Source organism: Caretta caretta, chromosome 6, assembly GCF_965140235.1.
Source record: "Caretta caretta isolate rCarCar2 chromosome 6, rCarCar1.hap1, whole genome shotgun sequence".
In the NCBI taxonomy this organism is placed as follows: domain Eukaryota; kingdom Metazoa; phylum Chordata; order Testudines; family Cheloniidae; genus Caretta; species Caretta caretta.
In genome coordinates, this window is record NC_134211.1 from 64429546 (window position 1) to 64455574 (window position 26029).

At 44.5% G+C, this 26029-nt stretch overlaps 2 protein-coding genes across 2 annotated transcripts; both read right to left on the reverse strand.

Annotated features, from left to right (window-relative positions):
• Positions 1–1080: 1080 nt before the first annotated feature.
• LOC125638025 (uncharacterized) lies at positions 1081–4867 on the reverse strand. The gene is made up of 2 exons (XM_048853178.2): positions 2206–4867; positions 1081–1620 (listed from the first exon to the last, which is right to left on the reverse strand). Exons 1-2 carry the CDS (start codon positions 2759–2761, stop codon positions 1466–1468), a joined length of 711 nt encoding a protein of 236 aa, XP_048709135.2. The 5' UTR covers positions 2762–4867; the 3' UTR covers positions 1081–1465.
• Positions 4868–8087: 3220 nt separating this feature from the next.
• SYNJ2BP (synaptojanin 2 binding protein) lies at positions 8088–24134 on the reverse strand. Its single transcript, XM_048853182.1, has 4 exons — positions 23916–24134; positions 15607–15743; positions 11330–11425; positions 8088–9938 (listed from the first exon to the last, which is right to left on the reverse strand). Exons 1-4 carry the CDS (start codon positions 23977–23979, stop codon positions 9798–9800), a joined length of 438 nt encoding a protein of 145 aa, XP_048709139.1. The 5' UTR covers positions 23980–24134; the 3' UTR covers positions 8088–9797.
• Between the last annotated feature and the right edge of the window lie 1895 nt (positions 24135–26029).

Below are 26029 nucleotides of genomic sequence, written 5' to 3' on the forward strand. Positions count from 1 at the left end.
TGTGGAAGCTTGCAACGCCAGACAGCTACCGGTCAGTTGGGAATCAATTTGGAGTGGGCAAATCTACTGTGGGGGCTGCTGTGATGCAAGTAGCCAACGCAATCAAAGATCTGCTGATATCAAGGGTAGTGACCCTGGGAAATGTGCAGGTCATAGTGGATGGCTTTGCTGCAATGGGATTCCCTAACTGTGGTGGGGCTATAGATGGAACCCATATCCCTATCTTGGCACCGGAGCACCAAGCCGGCGAGTACATAAACCGCAAGGGGTACTTTTCAATAGTGCTGCAAGCACTGGTGGATCACAAGGGACGTTTCACCAACATCAACGTGGGATGGCCGGGAAAGGTGCATGATGCTCGCATCTTCAGGAACTCTGGTCTGTTTCAAAAGCTGCAGGAAGGGACTTTATTCCCAGACCAGAAAATAACTGTTGGGGATGTTGAAATGCCTATATGTATCCTTGGGGACCCAGCCTACCCCTTAATGCCATGGCTCATGAAGCCGTACACAGGCAGCCTGGACAGTAGTCAGGAGCTGTTCAACTACAGGCTGAGCAAGTGCAGAATGGTGGTAGAATGTGCATTTGGATGTTTAAAGGCGCGCTGGCGCAGTTTACTGACTCGCTTAGACCTCAGCGAAACCAATATTCCCACTGTTATTACTGCTTGCTGTGTGCTCCACAATATCTGTGAGAGTAAGGGGGAGACGTTTATGGCGGGGTGGGAGGTTGAGGCAAGTCGCCTGGCTGCTGGTTACGCGCAGCCAGACACCAGGGCGGTTAGAAGAGCACAGGAGGGCGCGGTACGCATCAGAGAAGCTTTGAAAACCAGTTTCATGACTGGCCAGGCTACGGTGTGAAAGTTCTGTTTGTTTCTCCTTGATGAAACCCCCCGCCCCTTGGTTCACTCTACTTCCCTGTAAGCTAACCACCCGCCCCTCCTCCCTTCAATCACCGCTTGCAGAGGCAATAAAGTCATTGTTGCTTCACATTCATGCATTCATCACACAAATAGGGGGATGACTACCAAGGTAGCCCAGGAGGGGTGGTGGAGGAGGGAAGGAAAATGCCACACAGCACTTTAAAAGTTTACAACTTTAAAATTTATTGAATGACAGCCGCCTTTTTTTTGGGCAATCCTCTGTGGTGGAGTGGCTGGTTGGCCGGAGGCCCCCCCACCGCGTTCTTGGGCGCCTGGGTGTGGAGGCTATGGAACTTGGGGAGGAGGGCGGTTGGTTACAGAGGGGCTGCAGTGGCAGTCTGTGCTCCAGCTGCCTTTGCTGCAGCTCAACCATACACTGGAGCATACTGGTTTGGTCCTGCAGCAGCCTCAGCATTGAATCCTGCCTCCTCTCATCACGCTGCCGCCACATTTGAGCTTCAGCCCTGTCTTCAGCCTGCCACTTACTCTCTTCAGCCCGCCACCTCTCCTCCCGGTCATTCTGTGCTTTCCTGCACTCTGACATTATTTGCCTCCACACATTCGTCTGTGCTCTGTCAGTGTGGGAGGACAGCATGAGCGCGGAGAACATTTCATCAGGAGTGCGTTTTTTTTTTTCTTTCTAAGCTTCACTAGCCTCTGGGAAGGAGAAGATCCTGTGATCATTGAAACACATGCAGCTGGTGGAGAAAAAAAAAGGGACAGCGGTATTTAAAAAGACACATTTTATAAAACAGTGGCTACACTCTTTCAGGGTAAACCTTGCTGTTAACATTACATACATTGCACATGTGCTTTCGTTACAAGGTCGCATTTTGCCTCCTCCCACCACGTGACTCCCCCCTCAACCTTCCCCCCTCCCTGTGGCTAACAGCGGGGAACATTTCTGTTTAGCCACAGGCAAACAGCCCAGCAGGAATGGGCTCCTCTGAGTGTCCCCTGAAGAAAAGCACTCTATTTCAACCAGGTGACCATGAATTATCTCTCACTCTCCTGAGGATAACACAGAGAGATAAAGAATGGATGTTTGAATGCCAGCAAACATACACTGCAATGCTTTGTTCTACAATGATTCCCGAGTACGTGTTACTGGCCTGGAGTGGTAAAGTGTCCTACCATGAAGGACGCAATAAGGCTGCCCTCCCCAGAAACCTTTTGCAAAGGCTTTAGGACTACATCTAGGAGAACCGCGAATGCCAGGGCAAAGTAATCCTTTCACATGCTTGCTTTTAAACCATATATAGTATTTTAAAAGGTACACTCACCAGAGGTCCCTTCTCCGCCTGCTGGGTCCAGGAGGCAGCCTTGGGTGGGTTCGGGGGGTACTGGCTCCAGGTCTAGGGTGAGAAACAGTTCCTGGCTGTCGGGAAAACCGGTTTCTCCGCTTGCTTGCTGTGAGCTATCTACAACCTCCTCCTCCTCCTCATCTTCTTCGTCCCCAAAACCTGCTTCCGTATTGCCTCCATCTCCATTGAAGGAGTCAAACAACACGGCTGGGGTAGTGGTGGCTGAACCCCCTAAAATGGCATGCAGCTCATCATAGAAGCGGCATGTTTGGGGCTCTGACCCAGAGCGGCTGTTCGCCTCTCTGGTTTTCTGGTAGGCTTGCCTCAGCTCCTTCAGTTTCACGCGGCACTGCTTCGGGTCCCTGTTATGGCCTCTGTCCTTCATGCCCTGGGAGATTTTGACAAAGGTTTTGGCATTTCGAAAACTGGAACGGAGTTCTGATAGCACGGATTCCTCTCCCCAAACAGCGATCAGATCCCGTACCTCCCGTTCGGTCCATGCTGGAGCTCTTTTGCGATTCTGGGACTCCATCATGGTCACCTATGCTGATGAGCTCTGCATGGTCACCTGCAGCTTGCCACGCTGGCCAAACAGGAAATGAGATTCAAAAGTTCGCGGTTCTTTTCCTGTCTACCTGGCCAGTGCATCTGAGTTGAGAGTGCTGTCCAGAGCGGTCATAATGGAGCACTCTGGGATAGCTCCCGGAGGCCAATACCATCGAATTGTGTCCACAGTACCCCAAATTCGAGCCGGCAACGTCGATTTAAGCGCTAATCCACTTGTCAGGGGTGGAGTAAGGAAATCGATTTTAAGAGCCCTTTAAGTCGAAATAAAGGGCTTCATTGTGTGGACGGGTGCAGGTTTACATCGATTTAACGCTGCTAAATTCGACCTAAAGTCCTAGTGTAGACCAGGGCTAACAGAGCATTGCTTTATTCGGGCCATTTTGTAGCCACTCCTAGTTTTGCTAAAAGCTCTGACAGAACCTTGCCTGGTTTGCTGTCAGTTTGTGCACCCAGCTCCTTGGTAGCCCAGGCTTCAAGGGAATGTAGCCCTGGAGCAGCCAGCCACTCAGACCATCCCCGAGCCAGGGCTCCATTCCCTTTAATGGAGAAATTCAAAATTTAGAGAGTTCCCTTCATAATCAGAGTGAAATCTAATTCCAAAATCCTCCATGAGACAGAATTAGCTTTCGCTACACAGCTCTAATACCCCAAGTGCCGCTTCTAAAAATACAACAAACAAAAAACAAAACAAACAAACATGGAGTTTGGAGTGCTTTGGAGTTCAATAGTGGTTATTTATTTATAGATATCAAAGTACTTGACAAAGGACCTTGAGCGTTACTATCCCCATTCTAGAGTTGGGTAAATGATGTAGAGATTTGAACTGAGGTATCTGAGAAGCTCTATGCTTTGAGTAATATATAAACGAGACAAAGTAAAGCAGTAGCCTGGAAAGGGTTAAGGGATCCCTGCCTATCACATGGCTGGGTGGGGTATATAAAACAGAGGAAGCTGGGTCCAGGGGAGAGAATACCTCTTCCCTCCTCAGCTCTTTATGACCAGGAAAAACTTCTGGGGATTGTGACTAGCATCTTTTCAGTTGAGCTGTTTCTTTCCTTTGTTATAAATAATAAACCTGGCTCAGAGGAAAGGGCTTTTAAAGAGGACTTGGCCATGGAGTTTGCTTCCTTTCCCTGGGTGGTAAAACAGCCTGCCAGCCTACACCATCCTTGAGAATCAGTTCCCAGCTCTGCATCAAGCTTCCTGGGTAACTTTTTGAGTCTGAACTATAAACCTGTGCACATTTTCCTTCAGGGAATCCCATTGATGGTGGCCCTGAAGCTCCTTTGCACCAGCTAAGGGGCCACAAAACAGCTACCCAGAGACACAGGGAAAATTCCCAGTGTAAGAGGCCTGAGCCAGCACCACACCCTCTCTCCTGCAGGGTGTGCTGGGGCAGAGGGCTTTTGGAGGCTCATATAAGTGGGAGGAGGAGTGGCTGAAGCAGTGCTGCGTTCCAGTGCTTCCGCACTGCGGCACAGGCCCAGTTTGGAGAGCCCTGAGGGCTGCTCTAGGCCACTTGGGGCTGAGACTGCCCCTAAATGGTGGAAGCACAAGCCACCTCCCCTCTGTCCTGTGGTCAGCCTTATTGCTGGCACAGGGCTGAATTCCCCTGTAGGCAGTGGAGAAACGTGGACAAAGAATGTGTAGAGCAATAACTTGACCTGCTCAGAGTGTTTCCTTTCACTTCTGTGAAAGCAGCGGTCTCCAGTTTGGATGGAGATAAAATTATTCTGTCACCTCTTCCACTGGCTTCAGTAACAGACAGTCATGCTTGGATGGATGGAGGGAAGTTAAAGGAAGCTAGCTGCAACTCTACAGAGAGAGGGGGGGGTGGGGTTATTCCACTAGAGGCAGAGGTAAAATGGTCCTGCAACCTGCTCCAGTGCTTTGTGCAGTCATTTTAAATGATGTGACCCAATAGGCCCTTAATGCCAGCTGGCAAGGGAGGTTACAGGAACATCCCAATACTGGTCTGCACATGCTTGTTCACCAAAGAATTTACATATTAAGTCAGATATTAGCAAACCACCCAAAAAAAAAAAAACGAGCTATGGGTGGTTATCCTGTCTGAGTACAATGAACTTGTGGGGGGGGGGGGGGCGGTAATAAGAGACAAAGACTACACCCCCTTATCCTTCATCTACGAAGTAAATGGGCAGTGCATTTACCTTCATGAAAAAAAGAATCTCAACCTTGATTGAAAATGCTGAAAAGGACTTTGGGTGAGATAATCTTTATACAAAAAGTTAACCTGTTAGTTATGTTTACTCTCTGGAAAGTGATTTTGTTTTATAGGCAGCCACTTGTTTTCAATCTCTTTACTATCTCCTGACTCTAGACTTTGATAATAAATTTGTTTTTACTATTAATATAACTCAGTGCTGTGGTGTTAAGATAAGTGCTAGCCTTCAGCTGAATCTCAGAAGCTGGTGTGTACACTGTTCCTTTGGGAACAAGAAGTCTGGTACTTCTGTGAGAAGCCAGCACCAGGAGCTGGATATCACAGGGGAATGCTTCAAAGAGACTTTGGGACATGGGTGCACCTACTGTTAACCTGCAAGGCAAAGTAAAGGCTGGCCTAGCCCCAAAGAGAGTGCTTCAAGGGCTGACATGCTGGGGGTGTTAGAGCTGACAGCCAGGTAGGCAGAAGCAAGATTCCTGTTCACTGATAAAGGAAGTGAAAAAGTGACTCCCAGTCTGAGAAGTCACATGACTCCAGTCAGCAGGTTTCCACCACAGCTGGAGTGATTATTCCAGAGCCTAATATATCTTACTGAGATGTTGGTCATGATAGTCAACCTTAGATTTTCTGTTGCCTTGTTTCTTGGCATTACTCCTAGATGTGCCCCCTTGGATTTCCCCTAATCAATTCCTCTTTCTTGCTTGTGTTTTTAAAACAGTTTAAGAAAGTATTCTTCCGTCACCCCTTTTAACTCTGAATCAATACACACAGCACTTTCTTTACAGTTTGCCAGAGTCCCTCGTACACAGCATAAAAAAAATTCTTTACAATTTACATAAACAGGGCACCTTCTCTCAGCATCGGCTCCTTGGGTGCCTCACTTAGATCAAATGAGCATTGACACTCCCCTCAGTGCCTCACTCTGCATGGCCCTTTCCCACACACTCACTGTCTTGAAGCTCACCTCGTGTGTTTGCACGCATGCAGGGGAGGGGAGAGGAGGATACCAGACGACCTTCACATGCCTGCTTTTTCACTGCTCCTACTAATCGCTTGTTCAGTCTCAGTTTAAGTGTAGTCCACACCTCTTCAATTTGTAAGCAACCATAGAAGAAGTTGCTGGTTTCCACCCAGTTCTCTGTGACAGGCATTCATGTCACAACACCCCTAACACAACTGACACCACTTCAGACTTTTGTAAGCCAGTCTCAGCAGAGAGGGCAAGGGCTGACAGAAAATAAAGCCAGTTTCCTCTCGTGGCCTCGCTCCCTTTATAGATTTCCCCCACAGTTCTGGCTTGACACATACTGGCAAAGGTCAGTGGAGGTGTAGCTTGCACAAGCACTATCCATGTTGCAATTGTTTTGGGGGATAGACAAGCAATTCTATTCTCCAGGATGGTCAGTCAGCGTTCTTGACTACTACATGAAGATGTATACCTTGGACTCTCAGGGTGTCAAACCCCCATTGCTGGCCCGTGCCAGCTGAATCAGCCTCACAGGGCTCAGGCCAAGGGGCTGTTTAATTGCAGTGTAAATGTTTGAGCTGCAGCCCAGGTTCTGGGACCCTCCCACTTCACAGGGTCCCAGAGCCACAACTGAGCAGCCCCACAAGCCTGAGTCAGCTGGCATGGGCCAGCCACAGGTTAATTGCAGTGTAAACATACCCCTCGGGTATTCAGAAGCGGATAGGTCTCCCTAGCAGATAACTGGGAGCCAGATAGATGCTCCTAACTGACAAAGGCACATATTTAAAGACCCACCCCCCCATACCTGCTTTTAGTTGCTTCATCTTTTATGAACAGAAATTGCTTTTTGGTGGAATTCACTAAAAATAGCCAAAGGAAAAAGAGCAACTGCCACAGGAACTGGCGGTTCACAGCACTCTGTTCATGGGTCCAATTCATGCCTGGTGTAACTTCAGCTTGCCCTATTACTCTCTATAAGCCAGTCTATGTATTGGATACACAACTGGAGAGTAGTCATAGGACATATTTCAGACTCCACAGATCACATTTGGCCACAGGGAGGAGAAGGAAGGGCATTGTGTCACACTTTGAGCTCCTTTGCTCTACATAATCTCCTTATTTGCTTATTTCCTTAGTGATCTAGATCCTTGTTATGCAATTGACTGCTGACACAAATGCCGGTCAAACTAAGAATTATTTTGCAATTCCTGCAAGTGATGGACTGTAACACCATCTTACCTTCAGATGATGCAGGGCCATATATTTTCTTCTGTTCCAGCAATGGTTTGCCATCTGCTTTTCCATTTCTATCTTGGAAGTACCAAACTTCTGAACATCCAGTTGATAGATTCATGCTCTCTGCAAGTTTCACAAACATAAAACTGTCGCTTTTTCAATCTAATATGAAAAGTTGGGTTCTATTTCCTGGTGAGAGTTTGTAACTTCTTTAATGTTCTAGTTTCATTTTCCATGGGTAGCTTCTACTTGTAAACGGTGCTGTATAAAAATCAATCCAGTTACTAGTGGACATTTTTGTCTGAAGAACTGTTAAATTCAAAACGGCCAAGTTATTCTGACAGCAAGTGTCACCTTATAACAAGAGGTTCCATTTCCTCTGCATGGACAGGTGGCCAAATGTTCGAGTAGAGACCTAGACTCACAAAATGTACAGCCTTGATTGTGCACACAAAGAGTTAGTTGGGCATCTTCTTGTGGATAATCACATTTATCTGCTTTGCATGCATAATCAAGCCATCAACCATGGAACTGTGGGCACAAACCATCTTCTTTGCACATACAGCTGCCAATAAATAAATAAATAAAAATCAATCAATCTCGCAGTACTTTTGGCAAGAGCAGAGGTTCGCCTTAGGAACCTTGGGCAAAGTTCTCCAGGCACAGCAAGGAGGAGAGTGCAAGGAAGTAAGGGATGCTTTATGTATATAGCTGGTGTAGCACTCTAGGATCCTTCACAATGCTATGGGAATGTCAAATACTACAGCACATGGGCTTTCATCTAATCACTATAGGAGAACATCTCCAGCTAGTCATACTGTGGCATTCTAAATATTTGTATAACGAAGTGTCCTGTAAAAACAGAAGAAGGTTAGGGATGAGAGAAGTAAAGAGTGGAGAGGGCCATCAATTCAGTTTCTCTTGTTTGTATACATATATTGCATATGTGATTTTTGGCATTTATGCAGATAATACATATCACTTTTCTTTTTGCAAAAGAATACATTCTTTCTGTGAGACAAGAAAAACAGGTCTTACTCCACTGAGGTGTTTAAAACCCGACAGAGCGAGGAGTTACAATCCTGCGGATAACATTCAATCACAGCTTTTGAAAAGATGCTCTCCTGCTGCACAGTCTTATTCACTAAACACACTAGCACATACGCTTCTTCCAGGCACTGTGGCCTAACAAGCACAATTCAGAGGCCACATCAAATACCTAGAAGTGGCTTGTTCTACAGCCTATTTAAAAAACAAAAAGATTAAAGTGCCTTGAAGCACTGACATCCTGTGTGTATTCTCCTCCCTGCTACCCCAATAGAGACACTCTGGCTTCCTTCAGTCTAGAAACCAGCCAGCTTTACTCTCTCATAGGAGCATGGTATTGCTCATTTTCCTGCAGCATTGCTATAGAACTAGCAACCTGTTCAACAAAGCCTACTGGGGTGTTTTTCTCCTTTGTGGCAAGGCATGACTTTTTGCCAATTCACCTTTCTTACCAAGCCTTCCCCGTCTGCCTTCTGCCCCCCAAAAGAAGAATCTAGTGTGGCTACAGAATGCCTGCATCTTCCTCCTCCATCCCCTGGTTCGCCCATTGGTGTAACTCCCCAGCAGCCATGTCAGAGCCTCAGCAAGCAAGCAATGGCTTAGATGGACCAAGACCAGACCACAGAACAAGTCATGCTAAGATCTTCCAGGCTGCACGACACTGCAGATAGCAGGTCAGCTGCTGCAATAAGTCTGGGTAAAATGAGTGTTCTATTCCCACCCCCTGCCTCCAAAAATTATTCTGTAACCTGACAGATGGGCTTCTGGTAGCTCCATAGACTAAACATGCTGTTGGTTCACCTCTACTTTAGAGGCCTCTCTCTCCCCTCATTGGGCCATTTCTGATGCTATTGGGCGTCTCTCTCCAGTATCCTAGCACTTTGTTGAAAGCCTCCTGTTACAATTCTTTGGTTCTTCATTCCTGAGCCTTCTATCCTTACTCCTCTCTCCTTCTCCCTGATGTGGCCTCCTGCCTTTCCAGGACCAGTACAACACCTCACTGATATTGCATAATTTGTTTTACATCAGCAGCTCCTCTGGGAACTTTAACTGTGAAACCAGAATCGATGGTATACATTTCTCAAAGGCATTTATTTAACCAGCCCGCTCCCGACCCTACCCAAACGATAAGCTATCCCCCACACTCCTCTTCATTCTTGATTCAGAGAGGTGGATCATTGGTTGTAAGAGGAATGAGAGGAGAATAAGGAAATTCTCAAAATAAAAGTTTTGTTCTTAAAACACACCCAAAGTCACATCTTAAAATACAGAATAAGTATTTGAAAGTTCATGGTGCAAGAAAGGAGATAGCAAAAATGCCATGGGATCAGTGAAAATGGCACATTTGTTTACACACGATAATCTCACCTCCCCATTTATTTCCTTCCTCCCTCAACCCCACAAGAAAATCAGAACATAGTGAACATCAGCAGCAGCTTTATAAGAGGCAACAATCCTTTCTGGCATTAGTCCACGATACAACTGTTGACTCTCTCTTTAAATTATAACGTAGCTGTGTGTGGGTGTATATTATACATATATGCACAGAGATCTTCAGAGGGGAATGTTTCACATCCGCTGTCGATATCTCAGGAAGGCCCACGCTGCAGCCACCATAATGGCCAACACTGGCACCAAAATGACAGCTAGGGGAATACCACCTGGTTCTCCATCTCCTCTGTGACCAGCTGAGCCATTCTGTGGCTGCAACTAAAACAGAAAGAAGAGAATCAGTGGTAATTGCGGCAAGACAGACAGCAACCTTATGTGAGGAATGTGTGGTTCTAGAAACACGCACAACGACATGGTCATCAGCATACTGTTATGCTGTTGGGGCCTGGGAGGGTTAGACTGCAGAAGCCTTCTGCTCCAAAAGGTGTGACTCTGCAACTAGAGTCAAAGAAAAACCTCCATTAGCTAGGAGTAGTATCAATGCCTCCATATCCTCTTTGTAAGCCAGTCACTAGAGAGAAAACACACACTTGGGACAGGTAAGATTCCATGCAGCAGATGGTAGTGGTACACATACGTACACGCACCACCATTCAGCATGACCCGTTCACATACTATTTCACAAGAGCTGCCCTAGTGATGGTTCAGCACTTCCTTTAAATCAACGTTCGTGATGGCTGAGGTGCCAGTCTGACAGCAGTGGATTTTGGATTCCTCGGTCTCCAGAGCTAGTACTAGTGCAGTTTAAGAAGCAGCAGTGGCTTCTTTCCTGACACTACAAATATGCCTCTACCCTGGAGAGGACAGCTAGGGATAAGAAGGGCGTTCTCTCTCTCTCCCCCCTTTGGAGAGTCTTTTGCCTCTCAGCTGAGACTGCCAACAAGGGAAACAATGAATGTCAAGCATGGTGGGCTTTTAATCACATGGACACCTGACCACTAGAACTGCACTGAGTCCAGTAACTCTTTTCACATAGGTACTAAACAGCCTGCGGATTGTAGCGTCACCACCACCAGTGACTGGGCCAGATTTGAATCAGCGGCCTATCATGAAAGGCTCAGTATCCAACCACCAATTTCTGTGCAACCCAGCCCTCCTCTAGAGGGGTTTTACTCCTTACCTATAGAGCTGTATTCTGAATCAGGACTTGTCACACAAGGCCCCAGCCTCTTCTCCCATACCTTAATCTCTGGTGCCATGTTGTCTGTGGGGGAAGGGATGTAAGATGGTGGGAGAAAACTTGGGACTTCATCTGACTGTCCAGTGAGACATATTTTGCCTGTTAAAATGACTGGTTAAGAGGGCAGGACCATACCACTCCAACTCCTTGTGGGAAAGAAAAGATCACAGGACTCCACCATACTACACTTTCCAGCCCCCTCCAGAGCATCACTAAATATGATGGGTGGATACTGCTGATGTTCATTAACTTGAATGTTCACTCTAGCAGAAAGGTGCATTCATTAAATAAATACAAAACCAATGCTCTCTAACCCACCCACCCCCTATCACCATATACACTGTAGAAAGCAGAGCAGAATTTCCAGAGGTTCAAAGCAGACAGGGATCTACAAGGACTCTCCTTCAGTCTGACCCAAGCCATGGTAGCAGGGCCTCAGGGACAACCACCAGGAGCTGGCAATACACACCCTGTGTTGAACTTTCAGAGAAACGTTGTAGCCTGCATTCCTGAATAGTTCCACAGCATCCTTGTGCAGCAAGTTCTTCAGGTCCATGCCGTTAATCTAAACACAGGAATAAAAAGGAGAACTAGTAGCTGTGAGATCAAAAGTTCTCTCTCAGCACTGCAGAACAAAACAACAGCCACGTGTTTAGGTAGTCAGAATTATTCTAAATGCAAGAGGGCACTAAAGTCACTTTCCGTTACCGGACAATTAAGCAGGTCCTCAGTATATTCTAATTAGAGAGGATCCCAAACCGAAACCCCAGATCAAAGCATTGCTAAAACTTTTCTAAGTTCAAAGTTGGTTCTGAACTTTTGCAGCTTGGGTTTACCTCTAATTCTGATATACAAGAGTTGAGGCAGGGGCTTAATACAATAGAATTCCATTTATCCAATCCAGCTATAAAGTTACTTGCCATTTGCTTACCTGTCTTATCCAACCCCGTATTTACTTGAGTGGTTTTTGAGGCTGAGTGGTCTGAAACATCTTGAAATAAAATGGGTTCTACTATAAGTGATTTTTAAAAATCTTTTGGAGGAGCAGAGCAACGTCAAAGGAATTATGGTATTTTGAGGGGGGAGGGGAACTAATAGAACTGGATCTACTGAAAATGAAGTACAACACAGACTGGCTATGTCATTCTGAATCTGCCTGTAACTCCAATTTCCTCACAAACCCTTGTCAACACTGAGAAGTAAATCCATGTCAAGTATGAAATTTAAGAGCTAATCTGAGTTATCAAAGTCTTTTTTTTTTTTTTAAATATAGTTTCCTTCACATTGGCATAACCGAAAAGACAGTTCAACCTGTTTTCTTCAAACTTTGCAAATAACCTGAACATAGATTTGAGATGGAGCAGGAGAAATTTCAACCCAAAGAGAAGAGATGTGGCAAAAGCTATCTGGAAGCAAAAAAAGAAAAAACAAAAAACAAAAAACCAACCAACCACAGAAGGTTATGATGGAATGAATCTAATGACAGCCTAACATGGTTTGTTTTTTTTTTTTTTTTAAAGTTATGTATTTTAAAGCTATATATTCTCTCTCTCACATACACACACCTTTTGTGATTCTTAAAAGTCTTAAGAAAAAAAAGGGGGAGAAAAAAAAACCAAAAAACCCCACACCACACGAACACCACACCTTTAAAGAGGAACTGGAACAGAATGTGTTAATTTACCCTAAGACTGATCCTCACGTTTTATCCTTCATTGATCCTGTCAGGGTTCCTTCCCCACACTGAACTCTAGGGTACAGATAGGGGGATCTTTCATGCAGGTCCCCACCAGCTTAGGTTAAAAGCTTCCCCAAGGTACAAACTTTGCCTTGTCCTTGAACAGTATGCTGCCACCACCAAGTGTTTTAAACAAAAACAGGGAAAGAGACCACCTGGAGACGTCTTCCCCCAAAATATGCCCCCCCGAGCCCTACACCCTCCTTTCCTGGGGAAGGCTTGATAATAATCCTCACCAATTGGTACAGGTGAACACAGACCCAAACCCTTGGATCTTAAGAAGAATGAAAAATTAATCAGGTTCTTAAAAGAAGAATTTTAATTGAAGAAAAGGTAAAAGAATCACCTCTGTAAAATCAGGAGGGTAAATACCTTACAGGGTAATCAGATTCAAAACAGAGAATCCCTCCAGGCAAAACCTTAAGTTACAAAAAGACACAAAAAACAGGAATATACATTCCCTCCAGCACAGCTTATTTTACAAGCCGTTAAACAAAAGGAAATCTAATGCATTTTCTAGCTAGATTACTTACTAACTTAACAGGAGTTGTAAGGCTGCATTCCTGATCTGTTCCCAGCAAAAGCATCACGCAGACAGACTAAACCCTTTGTTTCCACCCCCCTCCAGATTTGAAAGCATCTTGTCCCCTCATTGGTCATTTTGGGTCAGGTGCCAGCAAGGTTACCTCAGCTTCTTAACCCTTTACAGGTGAAAGGGTTTTGTATCTGGCAAGGAGGGATTTTATAGCACTGTATACAGAAAGGTGGTTACCCTTCCCTTTATATTTATGACAGATCCATTCTTGGAAAATTTCCTTCAAGATAGACCATGTTTAAAAAATGAGTTAAATATTTAAGGATATTTGTGCATAGACAAAAGATACACATTTACACTAAACATTTGATAAATATGCAGTTTTAAAAAGAAAGTCGACTAGATGTGTTAGTATTTGCCAATTTTAGAATGTGCACACTTTTAGCGTACCTGTGACGGACAATTTCCTGCAGTGTCCTGAATGAACTTAATTCAATAAAGTTAAACCTAATTAAATGGGGTTTAATATCTTTGGGGTCCTGTGTATTAAAAATACAACGGTGTATGTGTTATTGTGAAAAATGTACATAACTCCTCTAGGAGGAAGGGGATATGAATGTAATCCCTCTGTAATTAGCCCTTTGAAGCCATCCCCCTGGACAGATGCACACATACCAGTTCAAACTGGATTCTCCAGGAACCCACAGACACAGAAAGTGTTTTTGGATAAACAGCCTGGTTTTAAACTGGCTCAGGGCCTTCTTCCTGATCCAGCTAATGGACAGGACCCATGGAAAGCTCCAGTCCTTAGGGTAGGGTTGGAGGGATTAGGCCTATGGAGGCCACATAAGACGGGGGGTTGTTCAGAGTTGTAGATGAACTTGGAAGCACAAGGAAATCCCTTGGGTGGGGTTTAGAAGGACTGCTCCAGCCAAAGCCCATGTTAGGGTTGGGGTGATCTCTGGTAAGTGTATTAGTATGTGTGTAGGTTCTCTCTCTAGTGCTCTTATCCGGAGAATCAAGTAGGCTTATACAAAGAGAGCTGTGGGGTACCTATAACTGTGGGCAGTCACACTGTCCACCATCTCTGAAGAGAAAGCAAACAGGAATGCTTGGGAAACCGGTTTGTACTGGGACCACCACAGTATAGTCAGGGGACTATGCAGTCTGGAAATACCTAGGTCAGAAGGAGATGGAGACCCCTGTCTCTCTTAAGAAAGGCAATGGCTAGGGAGCTGGAGGCCTGAGAGCAGGTGTCTTGCTGGATCACTGAATGCCCTATACAGTGACCTTAATCTACTGTCAAATGCTGTGGCATGTGATGTATTAATGCTTAATGGATGAATATTGATTAACAAATTCAACATGCAATCTGAAATAAAAACCTGCATCTTCAGTTAGTGAATGCCTTGGCCCTTTTATTGGCTTTCACAGATAACACACTTTTATTGGAAAAAAGGTTTGAAAAAATGGATAAGACCCACTGGGTAAGCAACCCAACCAGGGGATCTATGCAAAATTACTACCTACAATATATTCCATGGTGCTTTGTCCTGTCCAGTTTCAAATAATTACAGTAATGAGGCTGCTACTACTTCTCACAGAAGAATGTTTCAAAGCCTTGTGGATTTCACCATCATGAAGTATTTCCTGATACTTAGCATAAGTTTTTTTTTTTGCTAAATTTCATCCCATTACTCCTAGTTATACCCCATTGGATCTCACTGAACTATTCCTCCCCTTTCTCGGAATTTACATCCTTCAACTGCTTATCCAGAATTATTACACTGTTAAGATAAAGTACTTATACATCACTCTTTGGTTCAGCAATCAAGCGCCAACTTACACAAGCCACTCAGTTTATTTATATAAACCTAAAACAGGAACATAAATTAAAAAAAATGAAAATCCATTAAACATACAAATGATGCATCATATTTTAGCTGAAGTCTTTGTTCTTCTTTGCTTGTTAAAGTGCTATCACCTCGTATCACTGACAATAGTAGAAGAAAATCTTCAGACCACATTTGATCCACCTTAACCATGGTGCCGGCAAGGAAAGCAGCCAGTGAAACCCTTCATAGGAAGCCCAGCTCCTCCTGAGCAAAGGGGGTTAATAATCCCAACAACACTGATTAGTATGCCAGGGAGAGAAACCTAGCAACTGAAAGATGAATTCTCCATCCACACAGATATAAATCACAAGCAACTCCAGAAAAGTCAGTGGAGCTACAGTACTGAAATACCAGAATGGGGGGGGGGGGGGGAGAGGGGGAAATAATTAGGCCATCAGTACCATAAAAAAAACGCTGAGATGCACATCACGTAGCTATGCAAGCCTAGAGGCCAAGGAATGTTTCTGGCAAAACAGGATGAGGATGGTCTCTGATCCACAGAATGTCCCATCTCATCTCCTTGTTGGCCAAAACTCTCCCTGATCCCTCAAACACATGCCTCCCAGGGAGTGACTTACCGCTAAAATTTTGTCTCCCTCCTGTAATCGGCCATCAAGGGCGGCAGCCCCATCTTCTTTGATCCGGCTGACGTAGATGCCACTGTCGTTAGCAATGTACCGATGATCTGTCCCACCAACGATGTTAAAGCCCAATCCTGAGACACACAGGAAATAGAGAATGTCAAGTAGATAAGACATTCTTGTAGTTGGGGGGGGGGGGGGGGAAATGCAGCAGTACCTTCTCCAGTCCTCACTTCCCAGGACACCTTCTCATCAATAACTAACTGTTTTTCAACAAAAAGACTCTACATTTCACAATAGACCCTTCTGTAGGTCTAGCTTCAAGCAATAATGAATCAAGCCTCCCAACACCTTTGTGAGGGAGGAAGTATTATTCCCATTTTATAGATGGGGAAGCTGAGGCACCAAGAGGTTACCTGAGCCTAGATCACTCAACTTACAGTCCTGTATTTAACCATGATTTAATGTTTACAAGTCATTGGATCAGGCCCTAGGGTATTGGAGTGCAGAGTTTTACCCAAGGACATACTGAATTGACAGACTTTTTAGCCACTTCACATTTTATGTAAGCATCAGCAGCAACTGTGCAAGCACTTTGTATTGTCCCTGGAATCTGAAACAGGACAGGAAATCAATTCAAAGGACTAGGGGATTAAAAAAAACAAAACAAACCACACCAAAAAATTGAAATGGAAATTATGGCCTGATTGAGGCAGTTTGGAGTTTTGTTTGTTTGTTAAAAATAGAGTTGATTACAGAACTCTAGCTGTAACCAGGTGGTAGATTAAAATGCATTGGAAGATTCAGACTTGTTGTTTAGTCTAATCCAGAAGAACAGACTGAACTCAAAGGCTGGAGCCCCATAGACTGCTAGAGCACAGTCTGTACCACAATGCAACAAAATATTTGTAAATAAATAAGGAGAGAGACGATCCAGCAGCATGAAACTTGGGAAGTCAGGAGCAGATATACCAAACATCTGAGGGAGGAAAGGGAGAAAACAGTCTCCTTCTGACATGATCCTGTTACTTAGAAGCTACTCCAAGCATGGTCTGAAAGCAAGTCCCAGACGCACACTTAACCAGGCTGATGCTTTCTCCCTCGATGCACTGGGTAGAGGAATAGGAGACAGGAGACTGGTGAACAGAATGGCAAATAAAAGCTAGCTTGTTCCGCCTTGGAAGTGGCTTTTTAGCTCAGTTATAGGAGATCAGAGGGTCTGGGGTGAGCCATAGTGTTCAGAGAGTGCCCTTACAGGCTGATAAATACAGCAACACTAATGGCAGCCTTGACATTCCCCAGTCTTTGTTCCCTTTCCTGTCAGCTTCAGACAAATGGGGGAGAGGATGGAATTGCTAGCAGGGTTTGGGAGAAGCGAGGCAATGATGTTGCTAATGCACTAACGTCTGGTTTAAAAGATACTTGAATGAGATACCGCACACTTTGTGGCAAAAACCATGGGAAATGCTTTGTCAGCTTGTTTGAAGCTTAGTAATCTGGGAACAGAGAAAAATCAGTGACTGAGAAAATTTGAGAGGAAGATAAGATTTACCAGAAACATCAGAGGATCCCATTCTAGTGATAGAAACACTAATGAACAAAAAAAAAAGTGAGATTTTTCGTAGGTTTTCAGCAATCAAGGCAAAATATAGAAGACTCATTTTTATCAGAGGACACAGTTTGGGAAATGTGGAGGAGGGATATTTTTGGTGACCAGAAACAAGTGCAGTGGATTCAACTTATTAGCAGCTCCTCAGTTGCCAGCAAAAAGTTGCTATTAACCAGCAGTTGCCAATAAGTGGCAAGCAGGTTTGTGAGGCAGTAGCCAGGGAAGGAAGTGCTGGGACAGGCCTTCCCTGGTTGCAGCCCCACAAGCCTGCTTGTGAGTAGGACAGCAGCAGGGATGCAGCTGAAACGCCAGGGCTTTCCAGGGAATGGGGAGCACTGGCGGCCCATGGAGCTGCATGATACTTCTCCATGTACTCTCTAGATGAGGGAGCTCAGCACATCCCAGTACTTCCCTCCTTATGGAGTCCCCCAGCAGGGTGCAGTTGGGAGAGCACAGGGACAGAAAGAGGTACCATGCAGTTCCAGCATCTGGACTGCAGCTATCCCCCTTTGCCCACAGCTTCCCTTCCCCAATCCTGCCCACGCATAGGGACTACAAAAGGAGGTAAGAGCTCTCTGCTGGCAAGTTTGCAGGCCTGCTCTCCCAGAAGGAAGTGCTGGGATGAGCTGAGCATCAGCAGCAAGCAGGTTTGTGGGGCGGCAGCAAGGTGGTCCCTGTACTCCCCTCTCTGCCTTCAGCCCCACAAACCTGCCTGTAGGTGGAGCCTTTCTTAAAAAAAAAAAATTGCTAATAAGTAGAATGCTGTTGCCAGTACACTAACTCCTCACTTAACGTTGTAGTTATGTTCCTGAAAAGTGCTACTTTAAGCGAAACAATGTTAAGCTAAGTCAATTTCCCCATAAGAATTAGTATAAATAGGGGAGTTAGGTTCCAGGGAAATTTTTTTCGCCATACAAAAGACATTATATACAGTATATGTTTTAAACAAACAATTTAATACTGTACACAGTGATGATGATTGTGAAGCTTGGTTGAGCTGGAGGAGTCACAGGGTGGGATATTTCCCAAGGAATGCCTTGCTGCTAAATGATGAACTAGCTCTCAGCTGAGCCCTCAAGGCTTAACACGTTGTTGTTAATGTAGCCTTACGCTCTACAAGGCAGCATGGTGTCAGGCAGGAGGGAGGAAACAAATAGATGCATGGCAGTGGCTGCAAACACTTCCCTGCGGAAACTGAAAGGGATGATGAACCCATGCTATCCTGCTGGAGCGCACCACTCCCTCCTCTGGGCAGCATATACACAGCTGCCTAGGCGCTGACTTTCTAAAGTGCCAGTGGATGCATGTGTGTTTTTCTGTGTGTGTGAGACAGAGACATATTGCCCCTTTAAGTACGCTGACGCCACTTTAAGTACGCTGCCCTTTTAAGTAGATCAGCATGTTCAGACAAAGCAGCAGCCTGTTGTGTCCCCTGCCCCTCCCCCAGCTCTGTGGAGATGGGGTACAGGAGCAGGGGAAGAGAGACACCCTGACATCAGCGCCCCCTCCCTCTCCCCTCTGCACAGCAAGCAGGAGGCTCCCCGGGAGCTGCTCCAAGATAGAGAGCAGGAGCAGCACATGGCAGCGGGACACCTGAACTGCCCGCAATGGATAGCCTGCTGGCGCCTGCCCAGCCACACACCTACTTACAGGGAAATTAGAGGAGCTGATGGGGGGCTGCTGGCCCACCCTGGTTCCAAACCCCCACGAGGACGGGCTGCTCTTTCAGAGACTCCTGCAAGCAGTGAATAAAGCAGGCAGCCAAACTACGTTATAAGGGAGCACTGCGCAACTTTAAACAAGCAGCAACATAACAAAACAACGTTAACCGGGACGATGTTAAGTGAGAAGTTATTGTATCTGAATCCCATCAACATTATAATCAACGGAAGAGAACTGGTTCACAAGAAAATTTTGCTATTAACTGGAAGTTGTTAATATCCAGGTTGCTATTAAGTAGAATCTACTGTATTCATAACAGGTGCAGGTTTCACAATTCTTCCTTTTCAAAGGAGAGAAATTTGACATTGATCTACAGGCTAAGAAAGACACCAAATGGCAAAATATTGCCAGATGAATCTAGAATATAATTTGGCATTCCATAAAATGTGATTTTTGAGCAGTGTAAACATACTGCTCTGCCATTTTAACTACTTCTTCCTATTCAACAAACTTTTGCCAGAGATGCAACTGTACCCATCTTAACAGTCTGCAAGCACAGTCAACATTCATATTTAGAGAAGGATTAAACTGTACAGGCACCTGAACTTTGCCAAATAAGTGAATGATCAACTATGTGATAAGTGCTTTGATATTATGAGGAAATGAAGACACCTTGGACCCTACAGATTATCTTGCTATTTAACTCTATAAAATATCTATCCCTTATAAGTGGATCAACAATCATAGCTAAGAGCCAGAGGCCCTAAGACACCAAGTGCTAGCAAATAAATTCAGGTCAGAGTGTTCTCTAATGTACAAGAATAACTGCAAGTCAGCATGAGCCCCAAGGCATACATCTAGCAAGTTAGAATTTGATCAGCAGGTTGAATCATGCCCTGATGCTGACACCAAAGCAGCAGTGCTAAGACATCTGAAGCAAAACCAGGATAAGGAGAAGCCTAACAACTGTACACCAGCCTCACACACTTGAATTGAGCTGGAGATATGGTGTCTTTCATCTTTTGACCATCAGATTGCCCATATTCAAGGTCAGGTACCTAGATATTATGTTATGAGCAGAGTACAAAGTCCTGGACAGAAATATTAGACAGGTTAGTAGTGACAACAAGTTGTTACCATAAGTCAATGTGAAAACTTGTTAGACTCAGGTCATACCTACCTTCAGTAGGGAGTTTAAAAACCTAAGATTTCCTCTTCCCCTTTCTCTCTCATTTAAAAAACACAAAAATCAAATCCCAAAAAACATATATATCTCCTCTACTTTAAGGAAATCCAGAAAATAGTGGTGCTCATGAACTAACTTCATAGATATTTAGCTCAGAAGGGACCATTATGATCATCTAGTCTGACCTCCTGTACAACGCAGGCCACAGAATCTCACCCACCCACTCCTGCGAAAAATCTCTCACCTATGCCTGAGCTATTGAAGTCCTCAAATTGTGGTTTAAAGATTTCAAGGAGCAGAGAATCCTCCAGCAAGTGACCCGTGCCCCATGCTACAGAGGAAGGCAAAAAACCTCCAGGGCCTCTTCCAATCTGCCCTGGAGGAAAATTCCTTCCCGACCCCAAATATGCCAATCAGCTAAACCCTGCGCATATGGGCAAGATTCACCAGCCAGATACCCAGGAAAGAATTTTCTGGAGTAACTCAGATCCCACCAAAAAGAAAAGGAGTACTTGTGGCACCTTAGAGACTAACCAATTTATTTGAGCATGAGCTTTCGTGAGCTACAGCTCACTTCATCGGATGCATACCGTGGAATGCATCCGATGAAGTGAGCTGTAGCTCACGAAAGCTCATGCTCAAATAAATTGGTTAGTCTCTAAGGTGCCACAAGTACTCCTTTTCTTTTTGCGAATACAGACTAACACGGCTGTTACTCTGAAACCTGTCAGATCCCACCCCATCTAATATCCCATCACAGGCCATTGGACATATTTACCATGAATATTTAATTACCAAAACCATGTTATCCCATCATACCATCTCCTCCATAAACTTATCGAGTTTAATCTTAAAGCCAGATAGATCTTTTGCCCCCACTACCTCCCTTGGAAAGCTATTCCAAAACTTCACTCCTCTGATGGTTAGAAACCTTCATCTAATTTCAAGTCTAAACTTCTTGGTGGCCAGTTTATATCCATTTGTTCTTGTGTCCACATTGGTACGGAGCTTAAATAATTCCTCTCCCTCTCCCGTATTTATCCCTCTGATATATTCATGAAGAAGTTATGATTGCTTTCTATAGTCTTCCTAAACTCTGTTCCCCTTCAATTCTATACAATGAAGTGTTCTTATGGCTGTAGGATGGTACCACCAAGAGAAATCAAGAAAAAAAGATTTTGAAATGTTCAGATCCCCTCATGAGGGGTTGACTGCAGAGACTGAAGTACCACCTTCTGTAGTCAGTCACTTCAGTTTTGGATCACAGCATACCAGAAGGACAAGATGAGGGAAGTTTTCACTACTGCTACTTATGTGGTACCTGTTCTAGGGATAGCTAGAAGACTTCATCTCTCAAGGGTGTCAAGACAGTACCTTTCACTGGAACTAGATTCACTATGAAAAACAACACTGACACCTGCAACAGATGTGGGTGTTCCAGTCTCTGCAAAGGATGACTGGAGCCAAAACCGGTCACTAGCCATACACAGCATTGGTATGGATTGAAGGTCTGGCAGATTTTCATTCATACTTATGTTAATTAAAGATGAGCCCTGAGCCATGCAGTCCAGTTCCAGAGTCAAGACTCCCCCAATATTTGTGACTCTTTGGATTAAGGAGTTTGAGTCAGGCACATAGCTAACTGCAGTTTTGATCATGCAATTAAAAAAATCATTCTGAAGGGGAAAAAAAAAAAAGTTTGATTGACCCAGTGATAGCACCCAGGGCTGTAATAGAAAAGCTAATTTTTCTGTATCCTCCACCCTACTCCCTGTCCCTTCCCTTACTACCCACACTACAGTTAGCTACCTACTTAGTTAACCCACCAAACAGCAACAGTAAACACAAAGCTGCTAGTGTGGTACATTGTCACCCTGACCAACTTTTTCAGAAGTGGCCACTGACTTTGGGTGCCCAGTGTGTCCATTTCAGAAATGCAGAGCAATTGTGCAGCCAGCTGAATTCCACAGGAGCTGGGGGTGCGCCACACGTCTAAGAGACAAACCCGTGCTGTTTTCCCAAAAGCAGGGGCCACTTTTGAAAGTTCTGGGCCTTGTCTGCTGTGGGAATGTCAGTCATGTTTTGCTTCAATATTCACCACGTTCTTTATGCTACCAGTAGGTTACGGGTGAATTTGTCTGCAATTGACACTTCAGCCATACTATTAAATTTCTTTAAATAAAGGCTTTAAAAAAGAAAAGCCCAACAGTCAGCGTGTCTGAGGGTATTTTGTACGGTTACCACAAGGAGTTTGGTGGGCAATTTTGAGTGGAAAAATTGCCACCACAATTATTAAATTGTTTGTATGTGTGCACACTTGGCTCCTTGCATCCACAGTGCACGTCCGCACTAGGAGCGCTTGTATTCTCAGTGTGGGGCATTGTGAGATGGCTCCTGAAAGCCAATAACAAGCGACATAGGCATTGACACTGCATTGACCTAACTACATCGACCATGACTTTACGCTGCTTGTGGAGGTGCGGTTACTAAATGGGCATAGAGAGACACTTAGATCAGCAGGAGCCAAATTTAAGTGAAGACACTGCCACAGCTTGATTGACACAAGGCAACTTACACTGACCGAACTGTGTAGCATAGACCAGGTCTTTGTCTGGACAAAGCCAAAGGCCTGAATTTTTAAAACGCACTTGACTGTTGCTGCACTCAGTGTTGTGCTAACTGATTTAGAAGCCTAAAATCTCATTTGCCAATAACTTACACATTTAGGAATCCCATTGACAGTGCCTAAATCCCTTTTGGAAATGAGATTTAGACTCCTAAATCAGTTAGGCATAACACTGAGTACAGGAACACTTAAATACCTTTAAAAACCAGGGCCAAAGTGCCAAGAATTAACAAACAGCAACATCTCTCCCACCTCTCCAAGCAAGGTAGGACTACTTCACTACTGGCTGCATTATCTTACAGCTCTAGGATTGTTCTTCCCCTTCCCCCCTTCATTAATGGCTTGGTAGCACAAATACACAGTTACATGCCTGCTCAACACCAGGGCTTCCCTTTCAGCCTTGTTTTCTAGGAGATAAAAACAAACAATATATCTCCGGGGGGGGGGGGGTAGGAGAACCCTATTACAGTTTACAGTCAGGTTTCAGAGTAACAGCCGTGTTAGTCTGTATCCGTAAAAAGAAAAGGAGTACTAGTGGCACCTTAGAGACTAACCAATTTATTTGCGCATAAACTTTTGTGAGAAATGAGCTCTAGCTCACAAAAGCTTATGCGCAAATAAATTGGTTAGTCTCTAAGGTGCCACTAGTACTCCTTTTCTTTTTGCAGTTTAGAGTCAGTATCTGGTTAAACCTCAAGTACCCCATAGTTCTTCCTTTTAAAAAAAGCAGAGCCATACTTGTATTTCCATGGAAGAAAATCCAGCTGCATTCTCTTCCCCTGCCCCAGCCCCTTTTAATTGTGGGGACTGTATTTATAGACTCTTTTCAGCTGCAGTACAAGCCAACACCACTGTACAAGGCTAATATAACTGAGCAATGAGCAAATCTCTTTATAAGCATATGAATCAAAGTGCAATGCACCATTAGCCCCTCCCCCAGAGCATCCAGAGAAGCTGCAAGTACGTTTTAAAAAGCAAAGTTTTGTGGGTATTATTAAAACCAAACAAGACAGATTCCTTCTGCCTGGATTTCTCTTCCACCCCGAAGGTATTTGCAAATGACTTTGCTACTAGAAACTAGTGCCAGGATTATACAGGCCTCAGGCCGGATCTCTCCTGGCAGCTGTGAAGCCAAGTGAGTTACACAGGACCAGGCTCCTCGCCAGATCACAAGTACACAAATCCAGCAAACCAACCTCCCGCCCCCATCTTTAACTCTGTACCTGATGGTCCTCTGGTGAGATCGATCACTTCCTCCGAGAGGGCACAATCCACTCCTCCGTTCATGTCGCACTGTTTTAAAGCTCACGCTCTTTGTCTGCCTCCCGCCACCCGCTGGTTCCCCTCCTCTCCGCACAGCTGCTGAAGGTGAAAGAATCTCTCGGGCCTGAAGCAGCCGCCGCTACTGCGGCACTTTCAGTTTCATCAGCCTCTGAACGGGGCGGGAGGAGACCCTGCTAAGATCTCTGGGATTTGTAGTCCTTATCTGGAATTACCGCTCACTTTCATTCTTGCTGGGAAAAAAGAGAGGAGTACTTGTGGCATATTAGTAGGGTGACCAGATGTCCCAATTTTATAGGGACAGTCCCGATATTTGGGGCTTTGTCTTATATAGGCTCCTATTACCCCCCACCCCCTGTCCTGATTTTTCACACTTGCTGTCTGGTCACCCTACACCTTAGAGACTAACAAATTTATTTGAGCATAAGCTTTCGTGGGCTAAAACCCACTTCATCGGATGCATGCAGTGGAAAATACAGTAGGAAGATATAGCTACACAGAGAACATGAAATAATGGGTGTTGCCATCCCAGCTGTAACGACACCAATTAATTAAGGTGGGCTGTTATCAGCAGGAGAAAAAAAAAAGCTTTTGTAGTGATAATCAGGATGGCCCATTTCAAACAGTTGAAAAGGTGTGAGTAATACTAGGGAGAAAAAATTTCCCCATGCTAATCCCCCCCCCCCCCCCCACTACTACTGTTACTCACACTTTCTTGTCAACTGTTTGAAATGGGCCATCCTGATTATCACTACAAAAGCTTTTTTTTTCTCCTGCTGATAACAGCCCACCTTAATTAATTGGTCTCGTTACAGTTGGGATGGCAACACCCATTTTTTCATGTTCTGTGTGTGTATATATCTTCCTACTGTATTTTCCACTGCATGCAACTGATGAAGTGGGTTTTAGCCCACAAAAGCTTATGCCCAAATAAATGTGTTCGTCTCTAAGGTGCCACAAGTTCTCCTCATTTATTTTGCTGATACAGACTAACATGGCTGCCATTCTGAAACCTGTCATTCTGGCTGGTTTCCTTCCACAGCACCCCCACCCATGTGTTTTGTGGGGGTAAATGAACAGGCATACCAGGGTCCGAAGCTAAACTACCTTCAAATGAAAAAATGAATCTGCCTCTGGATTTAGTGGTAAATTATCCCAAATCTTCCCCATCCTGCAAATCTAATACACATTCGTTTTAACCCCATTAATTATTTTAAATATATCTACTGTATACTTTTCAAAAATCAATGAATTAAGCAATTTTATACAGGAAGGGGCTAAACAAGTTTTTTAAAGGGTTTAGATTTTGTGACTTTTTCCAAGCTTTACAAACATTTCAGTGTCTTAATTTGAACCATTGTTTTCCCAGGGGAATGTGTTTTAAAATATGTATCTAAACTGAAGCCTGTGATATTTTTAAAAAACAGTAAAGATACTTGTTTTAAAAAAATTCTGGGATGTCAGGGAAATATTTAAAAAACATCAATGAAATATGCAGATCAGAACTCCAATAGTGCCAGAGCCACTCAGAACTTGAACCTCAAAAACATCAAGTTCTGTTCTAAACTTACAACTCATAATTTTCAGATGGGCTCCAAATGAAATGAAATTAGCTCTCACATCCTTAATTTTAACAAGAAACTTTTCAAAGTCAGGTTTAAATCCTGAAAATGAATGCATATGAGTGGATCCCTGCCCCAGAATCTGGACCTCAGTTTGCTTTTCTCTAGCTCTTACAACCAGTTAGAGTAAAGGGCGTGGACTGTCTTTCACTTAAGGCCCCAATCAGAGCTCACTGCAGCACAGGCCCTACCTCCTGTGAATCTTACCACTCTATTCAATTTTGTTCTACTTAGGCTGTTATTGTGGGCCAATCACCACTATTGTTAATGATTATTGATTTGTATTATTGCACTGTCTAGGAGCCCCTGTCATGGACCAGGACCCCACTATGCTAGGCACTGTGCAAATACACTACAGTAGGAGTTTGAGTGGACCCAAGGGAGGTATATAATTATGCAAATGAGAAGCTCATAAAAAAGCCATGGAAATGTTA

Coding starts and splice junctions, on each gene's coding strand:
- LOC125638025 (XM_048853178.2), bottom strand. CDS start 2,761: ATGATGGAGTCCCAGAATCGCAAAAGAGCTCCAGCATGGACCGAACGG. Junction 1,621..2,205: donor AGGCGGAGAAGGGACCTCTG/GTGAGTGTACCT, acceptor TTTCTCCACCAG/CTGCATGTGTTTCAATGATC.
- SYNJ2BP (XM_048853182.1), bottom strand. CDS start 23,979: ATGAACGGAGGAGTGGATTGTGCCCTCTCGGAGGAAGTGATCGATCTC. Junction 11,426..15,606: donor AGGGAGACAAAATTTTAGCG/GTAAGTCACTCC, acceptor TCCTGTGTTTAG/ATTAACGGCATGGACCTGAA. Junction 9,939..11,329: donor CTCTGAAAGTTCAACACAGG/GTGTGTATTGCC, acceptor TTTCTGTTTTAG/TTGCAGCCACAGAATGGCTC.